Genomic DNA, 22404 nt, shown 5'->3' on the forward strand with positions numbered 1-22404 from the left:
ATGACCTTGTATGTCTAGCTTTTTTCCTTAGCATATGTTTTCAAGGTTCATCCATGTTGAGCCTAAATCAGTACTTCATTCCTCTTCACGGCTGAGTAACACCCATTGTACAGGTGGACCACAATTGGTTTATCCATTCATCCACTGATGGACATTTGGGTTGTTTTATTCTGTGAGTTTCTTGCAGGGAAGGAATAATGTCTCTTAATCTCTGTCTGCCCCATGGCTAGTACATCGTAGGATTCAATGAACATTGCCAGCCTGGCCCCATCTCCCAGCTCCCTGGGTGTTAGTAGGGGAGGTCATTGAGAGGGATACGACTGCTGGCTGACCTGTGAGCTGAACCCTGGCAATCAGAGGCTCCTCACCCCTTCCCCTGCCCTTGGAGTGTTCCACTTGCTTTCCCTGATCCCAGAAGCTGCCTCAAGAATGTAGTCTTGAGATAATGATGTGGGATTCAGACCATCTGGACAGTATAGGTGACTGGGCTCTGTTCACGCCTCTATACAAACTACTGAGATTTGGCGGGTGGGTGTGAAGATCTACTTGTCTTGTGGCTGCCCCAAACCAGCCTTGTGTGTAAGTTCCCTTGCTTACTAAACCTGTCATCTACCAATCTGGAGTAGCCTGCCTCTTTGTTCTCTCTCTACCCTTGTGCACAGGCCCCAGTTTGCAAACCAACACTGGGACTGACCCTCGGCTCTTGGCCCTTTCCCAGAAGCCCTTGCAAGCCCTCAAGAGCAGCCCTATCAGACAGAGCTCTGGGCAGGATTTGATGTCCTGGCTGACTCACAGGCTGGAACACAGGCGGGGCAGAACTGGGCTCTTATCTCTGGGGGCCAAGCTTCTCATGACCTCCATTAGAAAACTATGCATAAGACCTCACAAAGAGATAATGTATCTCCTTGGTAAAGGCTTAATTGACGTCCCTCATGGAACATGCTTGGAGACATTTGATAACAAACAAATCTGCAGACTAAATTCCATTGTCACATTCTTTACGTTGTAAGACATTGCAGGCTACTGGGCATGGACCCCATCCTGGTGACGTCAGCTCCCAGTGCGCCTTAACCTCTGGGTGCAGGAAGGAAGGAAGCAGGGCATGACTGGACCACTGTGAGGATGTTTCCGGTGATCTGACCCAGCTCTCTGAGCCTCCAGGTCCTGATTTTGGGATCAGAAAATGAAAACAGAACAGAGGGAGTTTGATTTAAATCGGGCACTGAGTCCATAGCAAGAATCATGAAGGTGCTCATGCCCTGTGGCCCAGACATCCTAGTTCTGGAAATAGACCCATTTCAGTTTGGGTTCCCCAGAAGCTAATTGAGACAAGAATTCAAGCGCAAGGAGTTTGGATGCAAGAAACGGTGGCTGGGGAGTGGGGGGTACAAAGCTGTCTAGGAGCTCATGTTTTTATTGGTCATAGTAGTAAATCTTTGCCCTCCATTTGGTTGAAAAAACAAAGTAGCAAAACGAATTCTCATGGTCCATCCCCCTAATTGTCATTTCTTTGCAGTTCCTTAGAATGCCTCTTGCCTTGAAAATAAACACCACTCCACACCCAGGCACAACCACAGTGTACGGGTGCTTAGTTCATGCTGCCTCCTGCATTTCCCACTTGGCTTGATGGGAAGCCTTTTCTACATTGCTAAAGCGCTTTGAAATTGGCAAGGTGTTGGCTCTGCCTACTTCCTCTGAATGGACCTTTACTAAACCATTCCCGTGTTACTAGGTATGTTGTGTGGTTTTAGTTCTGTTTGTCACGTGTTCAGTTTTGCTGTCTAGTCAACACTGCTATGAACGTCTTCGTGCACTTACCACGTAGCCTGGGCTGTCTCCTGAGACACTGTCAGTGTCCCACCTTGACCCCTCACATGTACCATGTAAGACTTCTAGATGCAAGCACATGTGGCTCTTTGCCCCACTCTTTACAGGAAGGACAGGGTGGGAGTGCCTGAAAGCTTGTGTTCTTGGGAGAAGCTTTCACCCATGATTGACTAGAGTTGGTTGGGTTAGTCCCCCAACTCCCTGAAGATAACTCTAGGGCATGTTCAACCATCTCTGGGGTGCCCCGGCCACACTGAGCTTCAGTTTCCCACTGCAGTAATGCCTTAATAACACACTGTTAATGTCTTCCCTCGGTCTTTTACTTCCTGGCTCCCCTGCTGGCATTTCTGGGTTTCACCTCCCAAATAAACCACTCGTACCTGTGTCTGGGTCTAGGGGTCTGCTTCTGGGAGAGACCAAGCTTAGACAGCTGTATTCCTAGGACTGAGGTGCCTGGGCCACAGAGCATGAATATCCTTGTGATTCTTGTTATGAACTCAACGCCTATTCAAACCAAATGAATTATCTTTCTGTTGTTCATACTGCTGATCCCACTTGAAGCCTCAGACTGCTGGATCAAATCCTGGGAAACATTCTCACAGCTGTGCTGTGTCCTACGCACTTTCCTGAGGGTTTCAGTGCCATGCTTGGGGACCATCTCTGAGAAACAGATAATGACCTCAGTCACTGGGATGGTGGGTGGTATTCTCTCAATATTTTAGAAATGTATGTAGGTGGGCCCTCCATATTTGCTCATGTATGGTAAGTTGTCTTCTTCTTTAGGGAGGCTAGTAACCTGGATCTTGAAGGACTAGTCAGGAAGAAATGGGTGACAGTGAAGATAAGGGTCAGGGGAAAGCTAGTAGGAAGGGTATCTCTGGAGGATGTACAGAATGTCAAAGCTTTTTTCTTGTCAGTACCCCAGAACCAAGATATAATGCAACACCCTACCTTATCCCCCACCAGGTGTCTGCCATGGCCCACCCCACCTCCACACTTTTGCACGTGCTGTTTCTTACTGAGAATGCCTTCTCTCATACATTCGCTTGCACACCTACACTCTTCTTCAAGAAGACCTCAATGATAAACCTCATCTGAAGTCTTCTCAGGCTCTGTCGGAATTAACTGCCACATTTTCCATCTCCTCATAGCAGTTTAGTCTACTTCCACTTTAAAACTGTTTACAAGTTTTTAGCCTTCAAAAAGAGAGCAAGAGAGAGAGAAAGTGAGAGAGAAACCACAGGAACTTGTCTGTAAAAATAAATCCATTTATAGCCTTTTTAATTTCCACTTTTAAATTGTTTTGCTTAATGCCTAGTGTGGGCTCAGTTATATCTTCCAAAAAGATCGGTTGAAGCCCTAACCCTGGGTATCTGTGAATGTGACCTTGTTTGGAAATAGAGTCTTGGAGATGTCATCAAGTGAAGACAAGAGCGTGCTGGATTAAGGTGGGCCCAGATCTAATGACTGGCATCCTTTTTTAAGAAGAGAGAAATCTGAACGTGGAGACAAACGGACACAGCGGGGAGGTCAGGCGACAACAGAGGCCGAGGCTGAAGGAATGCAGCTGTGAGCCAAGGACCACCCAGGATTGCCAGACACCAGCAGGAGCTGGGAAAGACAGGGGGGGATTTTCCCCTGGAGACTTTGGAAAGATCATGGCTCTGCTGACACCCTCATTTCAGACTTCTGTCCTCCCGAACTGTGAGAGAGCAAGTTTCTATAGTTTAAGCCACCAAACTTGTGGCACTTTGTCAAGGCAGCCCTAGCAAACTAATACAGTAATAACAATGCCATGTGCCATTCATTCATTGAGTAAATATTTTTTGAGCACCTGCTATTTTTTTGAGTACCAGGCACTGTGCTAAGCTCTAGATATTAAACAAGAGAGTGACATGACCAACTTTGAATTGCTGCCAGGTGCCCTGGTGGCAGCAGCAAAGGCAGATTGGAGTGGGTGGGACTGAAGACAGGGAAACCCTTGACGAAACTGCTCCCAGGAGGGCAAAAGCAGTGAAGACAGTGGCGGGGGTGCTGGCAGAGAGAAGAACAATCTGAAAGGTTGTTTATGAGGTAGAAATGTCGGGACTACAGTCCAGACTATAACCTAGAGTTATTATATAAGTGAAATTTTTGTCAAGCCCTGCTGATTGGGCCCTGAGCACACGGTGGAGATTTAAGTGTTCCAGCTCGGGCATTAGAGGGCACTTCCTCTTCCATCGGACGCCTTCTGCGTTAAGTCCCGTCAATTCCACCTCCCATGTGTGCCCCAGTATTACTATCATTATGATTTACGTTCCTTTCTTCCTTTTTAGGTTCTGAGCTCATTGAGGTCAGGAGCTATGATTTCCCATTTTCCTACCTCTCACACCCAATATGACTCTAGTCTCTGCTGTCCAATAGGACTTTGTGGAATTAATGAATCCTCTTAAATGTTAGTGGCATCATTTCTGGTCTTCTGTGTAGTGGTGAAGTGTTCACTCCAGGAGTCCCAGGGCAGCTCTCCCTCTGCTCCGGACGCCCCGCCTCCTGAGCAGGCCTGTGGAGCTCACCACCAGTGCTTCCCCCCGGGACAGGCAGCCGCCACCTTTGCTGGGAGTTTGCCTTGGCACCTTGAACCCTGCTATCCCAGATTGCCACATTATTTGCTCAGCTTATCACCCTGGCAAATTAAGGGCACCCTCTGGAAGCTAACTTAATTAGAAAATTGCGAAGTAATTTAGATATGATAGCATTATCTCCAAAAGGGAAATATTAACTCATCTTGGGCAATAATTTTGTCATTAGAGGTGGAAACATAAGGCTGGTGTTTTTTTACCACACAAAAACTTTTCTTTTTGAATTCAGCTTTTGCTTCTTCACCTCATGACTGTTTTGATGAGACACATTCCATGGAAAAAGTGGTCTCATGCAAGGGTAGCCTCCTCTTCCTCACTCTTTCCCCAAATTACACGGTAAGAGGATTCCATGTTCAGACTTCCCACCCCTGCCACATGTTGTGTGACCAATGGCCCAGGGGCATAACCTCACCAAGCTTCAGTTGCTTCCTCAAAAAAAAAAGGGTGACAGTAATAGTACCTGCCAGGTCTGTGCCAGGATTGGAAGATATGGTGTGGGTAAAATACAGAGCAGGGGGCACACAGCTGCAAATGCCCTTCTCCCCAAAGGGAGGAGACAAAGCCTTTTCTTGCCAGGACCGTGTGTGATTCTGCACCAAGGGCAGACCGTGTGTGATTCTGCACCAAGCTGCACCCTCTGGGAGCAAACCATTTTCTACTGTCCCTGGGCTGCCCCTGGAAGCAGCCAGGCAGGCTTGTGTGTCTTCTACCGTCTACTGGAAGCAGCCAGGCGGGTTGTGCGAACATGTGTGCCTTAGGAGGAAGCCCAGGGGCTGACCAGCCCCACTAGGGGAAGGGCCCTGCCAGTAGGCACCTCCATGGAATGCCAGCCCTCCTCCAGCTCTGCCCTTCTTCCTGTTTCCTGTCAGCAACCCCAGCCTCTGGTCCCCTAAAGCTGTCCCCTCCAGTCCTCCAAATCCCCTCAACTCACCTGGTCCTCTCTTCCTCACCTGCCCACCATTTTCCTCTGGCCCCTGCTCGCCTCTCTCACATCTCTCCTGACACAGCACCCCCCAGCATGTGTCCCCAAGCCTTGGAGGATTTCCCCTTCTTCCTCTCTGTTGCCAATGCAGGCTGTCACCTCTGATGTGCAATGCCCCGCTGGAGGGGTGGCACTCCCCATTTAAGGAACAAACGAACAGCTAATCCACTTGTTTATCATTGCCAACCATGGACTGCCCTGACTCGGGTACCCTCTAAACTGGCTTGTGCCATCAGAGCTGCCCCTGTCCACCTTGGTCACATATAAATGCCACCTCAGCCACTTTCCTGCTAGCTCAGCGCTGCTAATAGAACTTTACATGATTATGGAGATGGCCTGTGTCTGCACTGTCCAATGTGGCAGCCTCAAGCCACATGACACGTGGCTGCTGTGAACAAGGAATTTCATTTCATTGCAGTTAATTGATCTCTAAATTGAAATAGCCTCATGTTAGTAGCAGCTACAGTGTTAGGCAGCACAGCGCAGATCCCAGATTAACTTCCTGCCTTTGGACACCACTGCCGACAGTGTGAAGCTCAGATTCTGCACCATCCCATCCCTAAACCACCCCCACCCCCATCTCAGAGGTAATGGAGATGGATGATGGGTACAAGTACCTCTGGAGCCAGGCTGTCTGGGTTCAAAGCCCAGGTCTGGGGGGCTGGGCAAGTTACTTAACTCCTCTGTGCCTCACTTTCTTTATTTGTAAAGTGGGCCTAAACACCTATACTCAGGGGTATTGCGAGGAGGACATTATTCATATGTGTGAAAGGTTTAGAAGAATGCCTGGCACATAGGAAGCTCTCGATAAGTGGCCCCTATACTTACCATTATCTCTCACTATGTCCCTGGCAGATGCAGCCCAGCCCCCTCACTGTCCACCCACCAGAACTGTGCAGCTCCGTGTCATTGTGCATACTGGTCCTCCTGCCTGGAGAGGCCTTCCCCTCCTCTCTGCCCATCCAAATACCTCCCATTCTCAAGGGCTTAGCTGTGCACCTCCTCCTCCAGGAAGCCTTCTTTCCTAACCCTCCCCACCCTCCCCTCCTGGGAACTCCCATGACTACTCTTCTCTGTGCCTCCTCTAGAGCAGCTGGGACAGGCAAGTATTATTACTTGCGTGATGTCCTCAAAGCCAGCCTAAAAAACACTTATTTTAAGACTAGGTCATGAGTGTCTCCTCTCCTTCCAGTGACAGACCAGATTGTCTGCATTGGAACTGCTTAAAGAGATTAGTATTTTGGATTATCATACTGGCTGATCTTTCCCAAGAAAAGAAAGGAAAGTAACATACTGTGAGCTCCTACTATATTCTAAGAACCATCACTGACATGATCAGAGTTTATGCTGCATACTGTGCAGCCAGCTGATGAGGTCAGTTTTATAATTTCTATTTCAGAGATCAGGAAACGGAGGGTCTCAGATGTATGCAAATATCTCGGACACTCGGCTAGTAAGTGGAGGAGCTGAGCTTCAAATGCAAATGGGTCTGTAGGGACAGCTAGTCTCCAAAGATGGCCCAACAGAGGCTCAAAGAGCCCAGAGCCCATATTCATGCCCTGCCTGGTCCTTCCCCTCTGAATCCTGGCTGGCCTTGTGATTTGTGCTAACCAACAGAAAGAAAGTGAAACCATGCCAGTCCTGGGTTCAGTTTTAAACGGAACTGGCAGCTTCTACTTGTACTTTCTTGAGACACTCACTTTTTGGGAGGCTTCTGCTGCCATGGAAGAAATTCAGCTATGCTGCTGGAGAGATCCCTAGAAAGGGTCAAGGCCAGGCCCTGAGACCACACAGAGAGGGAGAAAGGCCCACGCCCAGTGACCCAGTATCTAAGTCAACTGCCAGCTGACTTACAACCACACAAGGAACCCCAAGCAATGAAATAGAACTGCCCTGCAGAGCCAGTCACCCACAGAAATGAGCCCGTGGAACCCGAACAGATGATGAAAATGGTGGTTGTTTGAAGCCACTGTTGTAGAGCGGTTTGTTACGCAGCAGTAAATGACCAGAACCCTGTGTAAGATGAGCTATTTCCCTCCGCATTCCCATTGCCCGGTTCTCTTATGCACTGGCCAGTTTCCAGTCCCATCTTAAGGCAGCAAATGCATTATAAAAATGGTCTGTGGAACACCCACTTTGCTCTTATATCTGCTGTGCTTTCTCAACCAGCAGCTGCAAAAGGTGGGAAGCTTTTGGTTTGGAAGCTGAGCCTGCAGATCCCAAGGTCTGGGGTCTTACTGTATAGTGGGAAAGAACACACACGGACTGGCTGTCGACCTTGATTGAGTTCCTCCACATATCTGAGTTGTAAGAAAAAGATTGCTAATGACTCCCTTGCATAGGGATTTAAATGAAGGACTGCTAATAGCACCCTTTGAATGGCACTTGGCATGCATCAAACATCCAGTGAATGGTGCTTATCAGAGGCTGGAGGAGGTTTGTCCTACTAGTGACAAGTGTCTTGTTCCACACTTTCCATGTTAGCAAAGACCTAGAAAGTAGAGGTCAGGCTTCTGTGGGTTCAGAGCTATGCTAGAGCTTTCTGGGTAAAAGCAGCTGCTGTTTGTTGTCTCTGTTATGAAGAGGGAGGTGGAGGCTCAACATGAAGGCCGGACCCCAGACCTTTGGGATATGCAGGCTCAGCCTCCAAACAAAAAGAACATCATGGGAGCCCAAGAAGGCAGAGGCTGAGTCTCATTAATTAGCCCTATAATCCCAGAACATGGCATGTAGTTGGTCTAAATTCAAAGAAGACCCAGAATTATTTTCCTGTTTTGTTCACTGCTCTATTTCCTGCATGTGTTATGTGTTCTGTAAATATATGTTGAATGCGTGAATGTGAGAATGAATGAATGTTGCACTGCCTGTAGCCAACACTCTACTTGACCATCCCAAGCCATTCCCTCCTTTTTCCTTGCCAACGGAATCCTGATACGATTCAGGTAGCAACGCCCTGCCCGGGGAAGACTCCTGCTGTGTTTAAGGAAATGAAGGCAGGCCTGTTCCTTCTTGCCAAGGTTTGGCCAAGGGGGGTCATGTGGTGCAGTTCAGTCAATGAGACAGAGAAAAATCCCCTCAGGGTATTCTGGGAAATATTTTTCTCCAGCAGAAAAAGGGACAGGGAAGGCGAGAGAGCTGTAAAAAAAAAATGCCTCCTTTGTCCTCACCTTATGTCCCTGATATTACACATTATTATGTAAGAACGTAATTCCTAGAGTGAAATCAATCAACATACTAAAACTGAACAAGCCCAAGGGTGAGAAGCCAGCCTTCTGAAAACAGTAGTGTGGTGCCTGGTGAGATGACCCCAGTGGGCTTTGGAGCAGAGGGCCTAAACCCTGCGGTAATTTCGGTTTTGGCCAGAGTGTCTTCTTGTTAGCTCATTGAGCCTCATGATTTTGTTGTGGGCTAAGTTATGTCCCTGTGAGACTCATGTTGAAGCCCAGCACCTTAGAATGTGAGTGTATTTGTAGATAGCCCCTGTCAAGAGGTAATTAAAGTGAGGTCACTAGCATGGCCCTAATCCAGTATGAGTGGCATCCTGTAAGAGATTTGGACACACGGAGACACCTGGAAGTATGCACCTGGAAGGAAGGCCACGTGAGGACACAGTGAGAGGGAGGCCTTCTACACATGAAGGAGAGAGGCCCCAGAAGAACCCAGCCCTGCCAACACCCTGATCTTGGACTTCCAGCCTCAAGAACTGTAAGAAAACCAGTTTCTGTTGTTTAAACCACCTGGTTGTTGTACTTTGTTATGGTAGCCCTAGAAAGCTAATACAGGTATCTATTGCTATGATCAATTTATTGTCATCATTATCAAAAAATCCTTACCTCACCATATAATTGTTCCAGGGTGTGGCTGGGACCTGAACGAAGAGAGTTTGCCTTGGTTCCTCAGTATCATATAACAAGGCAATGATAACAGTGCAACACTGGCCCTCCTCAGGTACCCCACCTATTGCTTCATTCAGTAGAAATCTAACAAGGATCCATCATGCACTAGAGCTGTGTGCGATTGTTAACAGAGTATATATTTTGAAGTCAGAATGCCTGGCTTAGTTTCCTAATTCTGGCTCTTAGTGGCTGTGTGACCTTAGGCAAGCTGGTTATCTTCCCTGAGTTTTCTCATCTCTAATGATGCTAAGAATACCCATCTCATAGAATTATATAAGGCCAGAGCAGGCTGGCACATGTAGAATGTTCCACAAAGCTCTTGACCCAGAATGCCCTCCATGTATGGGGCCATAGCTTTTCTGAATATACAAAATGGACAAAAAAGAACACGGTTGTGTTTTATAGAGTTTCAAAATAATCCTCCCAACACATCCTGTAACATAGGTATTGCTATCCTGTTTTGCAGAGTAAAGTGAGTTTCCGAGGGATCATGTGACAATAGACACAGGGTTTTTAAATTACAGGGTTTTCTGACCTCTAAGCCCTGAGCTCTTTTTTTCTGCACCAGAGCTGTTGTTCCTGGTGGTACAGTTTTTTCCTGAGCCCACAGTGTATGCCAGACATTCTCACTTAATCCTCACAAGGACGCAGCTTTCACAACCTGGGAATAAATAACCCTCATGTGGATACACATGTTTAGAACAGACAGAATAAACTGGCAAGTTATGGGACTGAATAGGAATCATGGGTCAAAGATAAGTGCCTTCTGAGAGAATGGGGAAGAAAAGGTAATAACATTACGTTTTTGGCGCCAGGTGCTTTTGCTAGATCCTTGATTTAAAATACCTTGAGATTTTGATATCATTATACTTCTGTTTTACAGTTAAGGAAATGGAGGCCTCAAGAGGCTAAGACTCAGAAAAGGGAGAAATTTGAATCTAGTATCAATGCAAAAGTGTAGCATCTTCTCCTGAACCAGATCTACTCAACACCTGCTGAGCATCAGAATCATCTGAACACATCTTTAAACGCACGGAGGGCTGGACTCCACCTTCAGAGATCCTGAATCAGTGGGTCTGGATGGGGGCCTCCGGGGCTGACACTTTAAAGCGCCCAGTCCGGTGATGGGAAGTACAGCCAGAGGGACGGGGGACATGAAACACAGCCAGACCAGGCTACGCTCTGAGATACTGGCGCTCGGTCTCTGCCCCACCTGACAATCATTTCATCAGCTGCTGCATGAAGGACAACACCCACCCTTTTCTTGCGCTACCGAGAGGGACAGTGGGTCCCCTTAAGCAACATGAGTTAGGATGAGTTCATTAACTCATCACCCAACATTCAAGGCAACTCAATTATGGATTTTAGGCAACGGCATCACACCGACATGCTCAAACACGGGGAAACCCTAAAATCAAATCCAAGCACCATTTCCCCCTCTTGATAGGCCTGGAAGTTGAGCTGAAGCTTTTTTTTTACTAATCCTCATGGCTCTTGAGTAGAGTTTTTGCTTCCCCAAATTGTTTAAATGGATACAGTAAACATGTTATGTTTACGTCTCCAAGAAAAGTACTGTCTAATAAATTAAGTTGCTCTTTATGTATAATTTTTTAAGGGGGAGGCTCAGGGACCTTTATTTTAAAAAACAACAGCAACTTTTCCAGTCTCTGCTGAGCATTCACGTGATGTAGAGCAGGAGCTCACGTGCTCGAAGGGCTCCCGGCACCCCTGATCCCAGGTGTTTCTGGCGGTCCTAACAGTCTCTTCTTGTCTAATGGTAACTCTTCTCCAGCCCCTGCGCTGGGTATTTCAGACACATACCTAAGCAGGATGTACCACTACATTACCTCGCCAGTGTAAACACACCCAGCAAGAAACTGGCTTCTCTCAGTTAAGCCAAAAAGTGGACCTGGAACCGGGAGTCGGGGATAGGAGAGGATTAGAGATTAGTTCACGTGGCTGGGGAACTGGCCTTTGACCCGACATAAATGCCACCAGCGCAGCTTCCCTGTTGCACGTTTCAAGAGATGCCAGGCCCTGGGAGGGGGGAAAGAGCAAAGGGAGAAGCGGGCCGTGGCAGGAGGGAAGGAGATGGGACAGGGGGAAGCTGCAGGAGAGCAGGGGGGGTGGGGGAGGAAGAGGAGGAGCCCGAGAGCCGGGGCCCTGCACACAGCCCAGCGTCTGCTCGCTGTCAACACCACGCTCCCTCGGCGCCCTGTGCCATGGATATAATATTTGGCAGAAATAAGAAAGAACAGCCGGAGCCTGTGAGGGCCAAAGTGACAGGTGAGCGTTTTTGTGTAAATGATCGACGCTAATGGATTTAGGTGTACACTTATTTTCTGTTTAGAAAAGTATACCAATTGTAAATTTTGGAAAATCTGGAAAACAGGACATAGGGGCAAAGTGACCCATAACCCAGACACGTTCTTTGGGAAAACCTAGCTGTGCTTTCATATGTTATAACTCAGCTTCCAGGGAGAGCGGGTCATGCTCATTATTTCCAGGAGATGAGTTCCAGGAATACTGCAAGTAGAACACATACAGTGGGGTTATGCTTTAAAATGTGGCTCCTTCCAAGCCCATGGCATTTTTGTGCAAATGCATGCACCCTAATTTCAAAGTGGTGCGAGACGCGTGCAGGAGCACCGCCCCTGCACGTGCTCACTAGAGGACACCAGGGCCCTGTGTGACTCCTCCAGGTGGTTTTGCGTGGGAGTGATTTGGGCACGTGAGCACCTGAGGAGCCAATAAAACCGGCCCGGAGTGGGGGCCCCCCCGCAGGCACGGTGCTTCCGCGAGTCTGTGCCTCGTCTTCCTTATTACCTCTCCTGCTCTCTCCTCTTCTGCGCTGCTGCCCTCCTGGTGCCATCTTGTTGAGGCTCTGCAGGGCACGGCCTGGTTCTGAAGCCGTGGGCTCCCGGGGTGGCGCTCACTCAGCGTTCTGAGACGGCCAGGGGCTCAACTCAGGCACGTGGGTTTGCCTTTTCCGATAGGTGGACTGGGTGTTTTCACAAGGACAGGACAACAGTGAACACTTTCTTGTGAGGCAAGTCAGATGGGAGCTTTTCACCTGAAGAATTGCCTTGAAGCCTTTTGAAAGGACAGCTTTCCTGTATATTTGTTTCTGATGACAAGCGTAGTGTGCAATTTGTGTGTGTGGGGGGGGGGTTATGTATGTATGTATCCATATATAAAAAACTTGGAAGTGCAGATGAGAATGTCGAGGGAAATAAAAATCAGCTGTATTTCCATCTTAAACACTATTAATATTTGAGTATTTTCTTTAACTTTTAAAAGGATAAGTGAAGATAGTAAAAAGAGATAGACTATAAATAGTAAAAAAAATGTATATTTACTAATTTTACTTTAAAAGAGCCTATGACACCTGTCCTTTTATGCTCTGGGATGCCATGAACCTGTTACTGTTATACCTCCCTTTATATCTCATGTTTTGTGACTGTGTGGAAGTCCTTGGAAATTTTAGAAAACAAAACCTTAGAGGCAGAATCGGACCCTAGATCTAGATCACCTGTTCTCAAAGGCTGCCTCCCCCGCCCACCCCTGTCAGAGCCTCGGCATCACTTGAGCACTTGGCAGAGCCACACATTCCTGGGCCCACTGCGGACCTACTGAGTCAGATACTTGGATGGTGGAGCCCAGCAATCCGTGTTTCCACAAGCCCTCAGAATGCTTCCATGTGTGAGAGCCACTGCTATAAATCCCACCTTGCTACCTGGCAGCAGCCGAGGACTAGAGAAGGGCAGCAACTTGCCCAGGTCCGGTGGCAAGCGGGGTCAGGCTCCAGCCCCAGGTCAGGTCTAACCAGTTGGCCAGCGCCCATTGGCTGACAGATAACTAAACATCGTGCCTACGTGAACACATCTGCCCGAGGCTCTGGCTGCATTTCCAGCTGTGCATCACTGGCTCTGAGACCTCCTCGGCCAGTTGCTTGAGCATTTCCTGCCTCAGTTTCCTCTTATAATTAAGTCAGCATGGACTTTCCACATGGGGTTGCAGCTCTGACCAAGTGATTTAATCCACCAGAACCCTGTGCCTGGCACATGGTGCTCAGTAAGTGTTCTTACTGTATCTAGAGCTTTAACTGCATGCCCAGATCTCTCCCTGCTGTCTTTCACCTGCTGCTGCCCCTGGGTGCTGGTCTCTGAGCAGTCCGACCATTCCCTTTGTTAGTCCCTGCCCCTTTCCCCCAAGTCTGTCGAACTCTGAGTCAGTTCTGTGTCTTCCGAGACTCTTTGCTCCTTCCTTTTCCTCTGCCCCTACTGCTGCTGCCCTGGCCCTCTCTCTGGTTTCCTCCCTCCCACCCACACCCCACACCACAGCCAGACACAACTGTGAAACCCCAAATCAGAGCACATTCCATTACTATGAGGCGTCCAGAAGGGGCAGATCCCTAGAGACAGACAGCAGATTGGTGCTGTGAGGGCCGGAGATGGAGAGTGAGCACTAATGGGCACAGGGTTTCCTTTGGGGGTGATGGGAATGTTCTGGAATTAGTGGTGATGAGTGCACAACACTGTGAATGTATAAAAGAGTGTGAACTATATACTTTTAAACAGTAGATTTTATGTTATATGAATTGTATCTCAGAAAAAATTGCAAAAAAACCCAGTGCTGTCATTCCCTGTTGTAAAGGTCAAAGGTGTCTCATTCTTAACATCAAACAAAAGCCAAAGTGCGGTCTTGTTGCCCTGTGTTATTTGGCCCATGTGACTCTCCAGCTTCAGTACTTGTGCTCTTGAAAACTGGAGTCGAGTCTTAAGAAATAGCGGGCACTTCTGATCATTGAACTGGTCCTTGATCTCCTAATTCAGGTTCCTCCAGAGAAAAGATCTCAGGGGTAGGTAGTTCATTCAGGATGCGATCCTGAGAGACACTAGGAGGGAAGCCAATAAAACGGGGCACTGTCAGGCCACTGATCACTGGGAGCCATTGGAGCGGAATACTCTGGGTGTGGTGTACCACCTGCTTCGCGTTACCCCAGCTGAGGGCCAGCAAGTGGCCGTGTTTGACTCCCACCTCCCAGCCATCCTTGCCTGAGAGCCACTTCCGGGAGTGTTAACTCTCCAGGTGCTTCCAGCTTGTCAGGTGTGTGGGCGGAGCAGCTCCTGTGGTGAGAACAGAGCCCTCGGGCAGAAAGCCCAGGATCTCTGCCGAGAGCAGCCCTGGGGGGAGGTGCGGGGCCGAGGGGCCCAGCCTGGGCCGCAGTGTGTCTGCTACAGCCCCCTACCTCCGGGGCACTGCTGTGCAGTAGAAATACAGGACGTGCCACACGGTAAAAATTCTCTTAGAGCCACATTCTAAAAAGTAAAGGAACAGGTGAAATTAATTTTAGTATTTTGGATATGTTATGTTAAGTATACAGTCAGTTTAATATGTAATTGTTCAGTACAGGTCAGTATTTTAAAAATTGCTAATGAGGTATTTTACATTTCTTTTTCACCCTTAGTCTTTGAAATCCGGTGTGTATTTTATACTTACAGCACATCTCAGTTGTGAAGGACTAGCCGGGTTTCAAGTGCTTCGCTGCCACATGAGGCTGGTGACTACCATATTGGACAGCCCAGCTCTGGAATGTTTCTTCCTTGTGCCTTTGTGAGGCAGAGCCGCTCTCCCTGGAGCCTCGGGCAGGCCTCCTCCAGGAAGCAGCCCCGTCCTGCCCTGGCCCCTCCTGGGGTGAGGTTCCACACTGCCACTTGCTGAGCGTCTTTCTCACAGTGAATGGTGGTGTCTGCTCACTCATCTGTCTCCTCGGTGGGTGGCAGTGAGTTGATGATGCAGATGATGTCTGTTCACCTTGGTGTCTCCAGTGCCAGCCCAGTGCCAAGTATATTCTGCCCTTTCTTGAAAGGACTGCTGAGTAAATGGATGGATGGATGCAGCTGTGGTACTGGGGCTGTGGCCTCAGTTCCTTTCCAGGGCTGTTTCTTCCAGCTGTTTGGTGTGGACACAGAAACCAGAGGCTAAACGTTCTTTATGTCCACAGGCAAGATTCCAGCATGGCTTCAGGGAACCCTACTGCGGAATGGGCCTGGAATGCACACAGTGGGGGAAACCAGGTACAACCACTGGTTTGACGGCCTGGCCTTGCTCCACAGCTTCACCATCAGAGACGGTAAGAACACAACGGTTTGCTGTCACTGCTGCAACAGGCGACCACAAATCTAGCAGCTTAAAACAACGGCTGTGTTGGCGTGGCCCAGCCTGGCCTTGTCTCTGCTCTCCTCTGGAGCTCTCCTGGCTCCCCGTGTTCCAAGTGTAGAAATATAAACCAAAAATGTTTATGATTCAAGAGGGCATGCTCAGAGCAAGCAAGGTTCTCTGATGTGCGGATAACACAAAGCCCATGTTCTTTGGAAGGAGGTTTGTGTACCTCCTGCACTGAACCCACCAGGATACTCCTTAAAGCAGCAAATCCTGAGGGGTGAGTGAATCATGATCCCGAAGGGCAGGTACAGAGCATCTGTGTATCTAACACATTTCTGAAATTACCCTGAACACACTGAGGTTTCAGAGGACCTCTTTATTGGACCTCCAGCCTTGCTACCTGGGCCTGCCCAAGACCAAGTTCATCAGATGGCAGTGGGCTGGGCTCAGGCTTCTGCAGTTTCTTTTAAAGCACCAGGGGATTCTAGCGTACAGCCAGTGTAGAGAATTTAAGTTAGTGCCAAATCAATAAGAAGAGACTGCAGTAAGAAAGTGAAAAGGTAGAAAAATAGCTTGTGGCCTTCCGCAGAAGCCAATAAAAGTCAATGCTTTAAAAAAAACACACATACACAGATTTGAGTAAATGAAGACTGGAGAAGGGGGAGCCGGGTGAAGGGCATACAGGAGCCCTCATTTTTATACCTCTCAAATCATTTCAAAATTAATAATTTTCATAAAGCAGGCCTAAAGGTGAGTGACCCCAGGTCTCCCTCAGCAATATATATTCAGTAATTTTCTAATAAGAGGCAAAGTCATTGTCCCAGGAGGATTTGAACATGTGAACTGCAAGAGCCAGAGCCACCAAAGTAGAGAGGCCCAAAGAGCCCTTGAGAATTTAGCCTTACCCAGGTGACTTTTTTAATTGTTATAGCTCCAAAGCAGACTTTGGGGAAATGAGCTTTCTTTAAAAAAAAAAGATTACATATGTGTGTATTAACACATACACACAGAAATGTGTGTGTGTGTGTACACACATATGTGTAGCTCCCCCCAAATATCAAACAGGACCAGCTCTGGAGGATCTCAGGCAGGATCTCTGTTCGCTCGCGGGCCTTCAGAAGGAATGTGGCTCACTGGGGCTTGCCCAGGCGCAGGCTGGTGGGGCACATGCACAGGCGCCTTCTTTAATCTCAACCTCAAAGTCAAGTGTCAGCCTTGAGCAATTCCAGAGACACATTTTCCTGGGGGTCCCCCAGCGCTCCAGGCTCTGGGGCTGATTGTTTATAGGAAATGGGCTGCCTGTTGACAACTGCCTGAGATGGGTGTTTACATTTCAAGTGAACAGAATTCAGCATTTTAGGCAAAGCCCCTCAGCTAGTATCTGTGGGTGGCAATCCTCAGTGACCAGCAAAAGACAGTCTGGTTGGGGGGGGGGGCGGTGGGGAGGCCAGGATGGCCCTAAGGCAGGTTCTGTGTAGCATGTGGCTGAACACCAGTGTGCAGCCTCCCTAACCCCCAGGTGAGACTTCCTGCTGCCAGGATTTTGTTGGGCAATCCAGAATTTCAGCAGCCATCGCATACCAAGTGATGCTGGGGGTCAGTGGGCCTGTCTCCTTACATCATATCGTCTCATTTAAAACTGCCAACGCCAGCTGGGGAGGGCTGGGTGATCCTTAGGGGCATATAGTTTATCTTCTGAAGCTGGAGAAAGAATGAGAAGGTCTTTCATCGTCTTTTGCAATTTTATTATGATTCTCACTGCCATCGCCACTGTGCCCACCTGAATGTGCAGGGAGGAGCCCCCCTACTGAGGAGCACCTCCAGCCTTTGGAGAGGAACGGGAGAGCATAACCCCAAGGGCAAAACAAAGGGAGGCTGTTAGATGTCAAGAGAGTGGTTCCCCGGGGTGGGGGCAGGGCTTGTGACTGTACCAGACCTCAGGGGGCTGCCCAGGCGCTGCTCCCCGTGTCCTTGATCAGGATGCAGTTTATATGGGTAGGTTCAGTTTTCAAAGCTCCATCAAGCCCGGCACATATGATAGCACATTTCCATAGGTATATTTTCAATAATGAGGATCAGACAGAACAGTCACCCTGACTGTGGTCTCTGTGTCAGTCTTTGAATCCAGTTTACCACTCACTAGCTGTGTGGCTTAAGGCAAGGTACTCAACCTCTCTGTGCCTCAATTTAATAAGCTGGGAGATGGGTTTGTAGGGCCATGAGTGCCCAAGCCCTTGGTACTTCATTTAGTAAGAAATTTGAAAGCTGCGTTGTTTGTATTTCGTTTCGTTTTGATGTTAGTTGGCAAATGACATTGTGTTGATTTTTTTCCCCCTAAAGAACATATTTCTAGTTGGAATATTCTATACATTTCTAATGTTTTGACGATTAAGCAAGATGATGCACATAAAGTGCTTAATAAAACTGCAAAAGACGATGAAATACCTTCTCATTCTTTCTCCAGCTTCAGAAGATAATGCACAAGCAGTGCTTAGCACACACATGCTCAGTCGATATTAGTTCTTAGTCCTATTTCCTTTTCTTAAAATATAAAAATGCACTGGGCAAGAATTTCTCAAGAATGTGTACTCTCCTCTAAGCCTATCACTGTGGCAGTGGATAGGTGACGGGCATTTCTCTGATAACTTATTTTTATGGGAATGAAATGTAAGTATGTCACAGGCCCTACTTTTTTGCATATTATAATTGTACCAACAGTGGAAGCATATATTATACTACAGCAAGGAATATGTTCTTTGGGAGGAAATCAACATAATGTCACTTGCTAATTAACAACAAAATAGAACAACAAACCAGATCGGTTTCAAATTGTCAGCCCAATGAAGGACATAGGGCTCAGTGTTCACAGCCCTACAGACCCGGTTAGGGACCCCTCCCCACCTCCAGCCTTGTCTCATTCCTCCTCCCGAGCCCCTGCCTCTGGCTCCAGCCCATCGCGACTCAGCCCTGGCAGGAAGTGGGCCACATTTCCCGCTGCCAGGCCTTTGCTTTCAGACTTTCTGGGAAGAGCAAATGGGAATGCCCTATCCTCTCTCCTACTCCTGTTTCCCCAGTCTGTTGTGTTCCCATTGTCCTCATCTTCCAGGGACTATTTCAGGGGCCACCTCCTCCATGAAGCCTCTCCTGCCCCATCTTCCTCAGTTGGGCCTCCTCTGCTCTCTCCTACCTGGTCTCCTTCCCTCCTCTCTCTCCCTTTTCTCTCCCCAGAAGGAACCTGTGAGTATGTTATATGCTACTGTCCATAATAAAAGGGTCTTTGCAGATGTGATCAAGGACCTTGAGATGGGCAGATTATCTGGGTGGGCTCAGTGCAATCCCAAGGGTTATTGCAAGGGAAAGAGGACCACAGGCAACTCAGTCACAAAAGGTGTGCACCACAACACGGTCAGAGGTCAGAATGATGCAATCACAGGCCAAGGCATCCAGGCCACTTCCAGAAGCTAGAAAAGCAAGGAATGGATTCTCCTGGAGCCTCTGGGACAAACTTGCCCTGCTCATACCTTGATTCCAGCCCCATGAGACCCGCTGGTGACCATGTCTTACGAAATAATAAGATAAACAGTTGGGTTGTTTAAGCTCCTACATGTGTAGTAATTTGTTACAGCAGCTAAGGAAACGAATACAAGTCTAAAACCACCTGGTATATTTTCAGGGTGGTCTGCATGAACTCGTCCAGAGTCCCTGCCCTTATGCAATGAGCTGGATTCTGTCTGATGTGCAGATGAATTAGCCACAACACACGTACCGACCCTCTAATGTAGGCAGAACTGGGCATTAGGTCACCCTCTGGCTGCAGTAGAAATCAAATGTTACTCCAGGGGCTAAAATTGTCAGTGTAGGGCTCTCATGACTGAACCAGGCCCTGGGGAAACCCAGCCCAGCTATGAGGCCTTCTGGACCAGTCCTCCAAATCTGGACCCTGCCTGGTGGGATATCAACACAATGGGAGGGACGGTCACGGCTCCTGTCGGTGCCTTTCAGCTGGGTGAGGCTGTGCCAGGAGACTGACCGTTTCTGATCCTCAGTTTCCTCATGTAAAACAGAGCTGTAGGAATATTTACCTCCCCTTACTGCTGTGAGTCTCAAGTGAGGACAGGTGTGTGAGAGCCTGCTCCGAATGCTTATTGTATACAACACACACGTAAAAGGGGGCTGTCCTGGTGAACTCACCTGCCTGCCTCCCACGGGACCCCAGAATGGCCAAAATCGACCCAAGGCTCACACTGCTGCTTCTCTTTCAGGTGAAGTCTATTATAGGAGCAAATACCTGAGAAGCGACACCTACAAAGCCAACATCGAGGCCAACAGGATCGTGGTGTCAGAGTTTGGAACGATGGCCTATCCGGACCCCTGCAAAAACATATTCTCCAAGTAATTGCCCATTTTTAATCTGGCTGTGCTCCTCGATGTCCTTGAAGGTCAAAACAACCAGCATTCACTCCTATGACAGTTCTCTGGGGGAGACAAAAAACCGCACCTGACAGGCCTCTGTCCATGTATCTTGATCACTAATAGCAAGAGAGGCAAAGAGCATCTGACAGACCATTAGGTATTCTCCCACGTGGCTGGTGGGAGAGCAATTTGGCATTATCTATCAAAATTACAAATGCACATTCCCTTCATTCTAGAAATATACTTGCTCATGTCTGAGGCAATGTACAAAGCTGTTCACGGCTGCATTATTTGCTGTATGGGGAACTGAAGGTGACCTGAATGTATCAAGAGAGGAGTGGTTAAATGAATAACAAGAAACTACATAAAAAAGTACCAGGCTGAAGTAAAAAGGAACAAGGATATCCTCTATGTATAAATAGAAATATTTAGAAGATATATTAAGTAGGAAAAAAAGGCAAGGTGTAGGAAGAGCATATAACATGATTTATTTTGTGTAATGGGGAAAGCTAGATTTGTTTTTGCTTGTATGTGCATAAACTGGAAGAGTATTTATGGGAGGTGGGAAATTGACAAATGGGAAAGGATGGGGGAAGATTTTTACTCAGATACTTTTAAAATCATCAGCGTCATGATGCATATGATTGCATTACAGACTCGACAATCAAATCAAATTGTTGGCCTGGGAATCAGGCCTGCCATCAGTATCTCCTTCTTGATACTGTTTATATATATAGAAGAGTTATGAAATGTGTTAGGGACAGACTGGCCTCAAGATGGAAGATTACTTCTGCTTTTCCAGAACTGACATCATCTCTCCAGTTCCAGGATCCAGGGCTAGGCTGACGCACAGGAGCCCAGAACTCACTTTGGCAGATGGGGGAGGAGCCAGCGAGGAAAAGGGAAGGGAATGAACTTCAAACCACAACCTGTGCGGCATCCTTGCTGTTCCATCACGCGCCAGTAGGCGGAGCACTAGGCCATACACAGATGCGGGATATTCCTGCTTTGGCTTTGCCTTCTGAGCAAACTAATGATGATGAGTTCTTAACTCAGCATTCTTTTGCCTTCCTTTTTTGAAAAAACTAATTTCTTAGGCAAACTTGAGGTATCCATGGTGGACTCACATTCCTGCCAAAAGTGAGGAATAGCTGTGATGCTAGTTTTGGGGGGCCATAATGGTTTCATGTATGATTTCTGTAGACTTTCTTAAAATACTTGGGAACAGTCCAGCAGCCCTTGCTGGCCCTGGTACGGGAGACCGTCAGACGTGGAGAGTCCGGGAGGGCTCAGCTGGGGGCTGTGTTGTCCCAGCTAACCCACTTCTTAGCTGCTTCAATGTGATAGTATCTTTGAGCAACTTGATGTCCGAGTCCTCAGGATTTCTCAAGGGACCCACTGGGCCCCAGTACTGCTTCTCCCTTAGTTGAAGTAGAGAATTTTAAGTGGTAGGAAAACTGAAGTTATCTTGAGCAAGACTTTCCAGCTGGGTGGACACAGCCCCTGATTTGCCACTGATTGGTTTTCCTCCACAGGGCTTTCTCCTACTTGTCCCACACCCTCCCGGATTTCACAGACAACTGCCTGATTAACATCATGAAGTGTGGAGAAGACTTCTTTGCGACCACGGAGACCAATTACATCAGGAGAATCAACCCACAGACTCTGGAAACGCTGGAGAAGGTAACAGAGAACCTATAGCCAGCATCAGTTCCTGACTCATGAAACAGGCCCTGGGTGAGGCCACGTGGCCTGCAGGAGCCCACAGGAGGACCCCCTCCTCTAATGCCTCTGGAGCTTGGGCTTCCCCAGCACGGCGCTTAACACTGGAGTCTAAGCTGTTGGCAGGGACTGTGTCCTCTCATCTCTGTGTCTGTAGTCGTTCCTAGGGCTACTATAACAAAGTACCACAAACTAGGTGAGAGAAGGGTGTTCTCTCACAGTTCTGGAGGCTGGAAGTCTAGGCTCAAGGTGTTGGCAGAGCCGTGCTCTCTCTGCAGGCTGTAGGGAGGGACCCTTCTCTACCTCTTCCTGCTTCTGGTGGTTCTCACCGTCCTTGGGGTTCCTTGGCTTATAGATGCAGCACTCCCGTCACTCCTGAAGATACACATCATTGGATTAAGGCCCACCCTAATCCAGAATGACCTCATTTTAATTCAATTACATCTACAAAGACTCTAGTTCCAAATATAGATACCAGGGGTTAGGACCTCAACATATTTTTTTGGAAGACACGATTCAACCTGTAACAATGTCCGTAGTCTTAGCACTGAGTGGGGGCTCCATGTGTGTTTGAATGAATGACTGTCCTAGAACACCCAGGACTCCCAGCAGCCCTGCCTGGTTTTGACCTGAAGAGGGAGGCATTAGTCAGGGGTACAAAATAAATGCCTAAGCAGGTACCTTTCCTGGGCAGAATCAAGGCAACATTTTCATAAAAATCAATAGACCCGCTTTCAATGTTTTCCAGCTGGCTGTTGAAAACCTTAATGTCCTCTCA

At 48.0% G+C, this 22404-nt stretch overlaps 1 protein-coding gene across 1 annotated transcript in view; it reads left to right on the forward strand.

The window, feature by feature from the left end:
- The first annotated feature begins 11457 nt into the window (after positions 1 to 11457).
- BCO1 (beta-carotene oxygenase 1) overlaps positions 11458 to 22404 on the forward strand; it is a 30227-nt gene continuing 19280 nt past the window's right edge. The window contains exons 1-4 of the mRNA XM_036909345.2: positions 11458 to 11609; positions 15331 to 15459; positions 19754 to 19883; positions 21440 to 21587. Coding sequence (XP_036765240.2) covers positions 11546 to 11609; positions 15331 to 15459; positions 19754 to 19883; positions 21440 to 21587 — 471 coding nt within the window. The 5' untranslated portion in view covers positions 11458 to 11545. The remainder of the gene's footprint in view (positions 11610 to 15330; positions 15460 to 19753; positions 19884 to 21439; positions 21588 to 22404) is intronic.

Source organism: Manis pentadactyla, chromosome 15, assembly GCF_030020395.1.
Source record: "Manis pentadactyla isolate mManPen7 chromosome 15, mManPen7.hap1, whole genome shotgun sequence".
Taxonomy (NCBI): Eukaryota; Metazoa; Chordata; class Mammalia; order Pholidota; family Manidae; genus Manis; species Manis pentadactyla.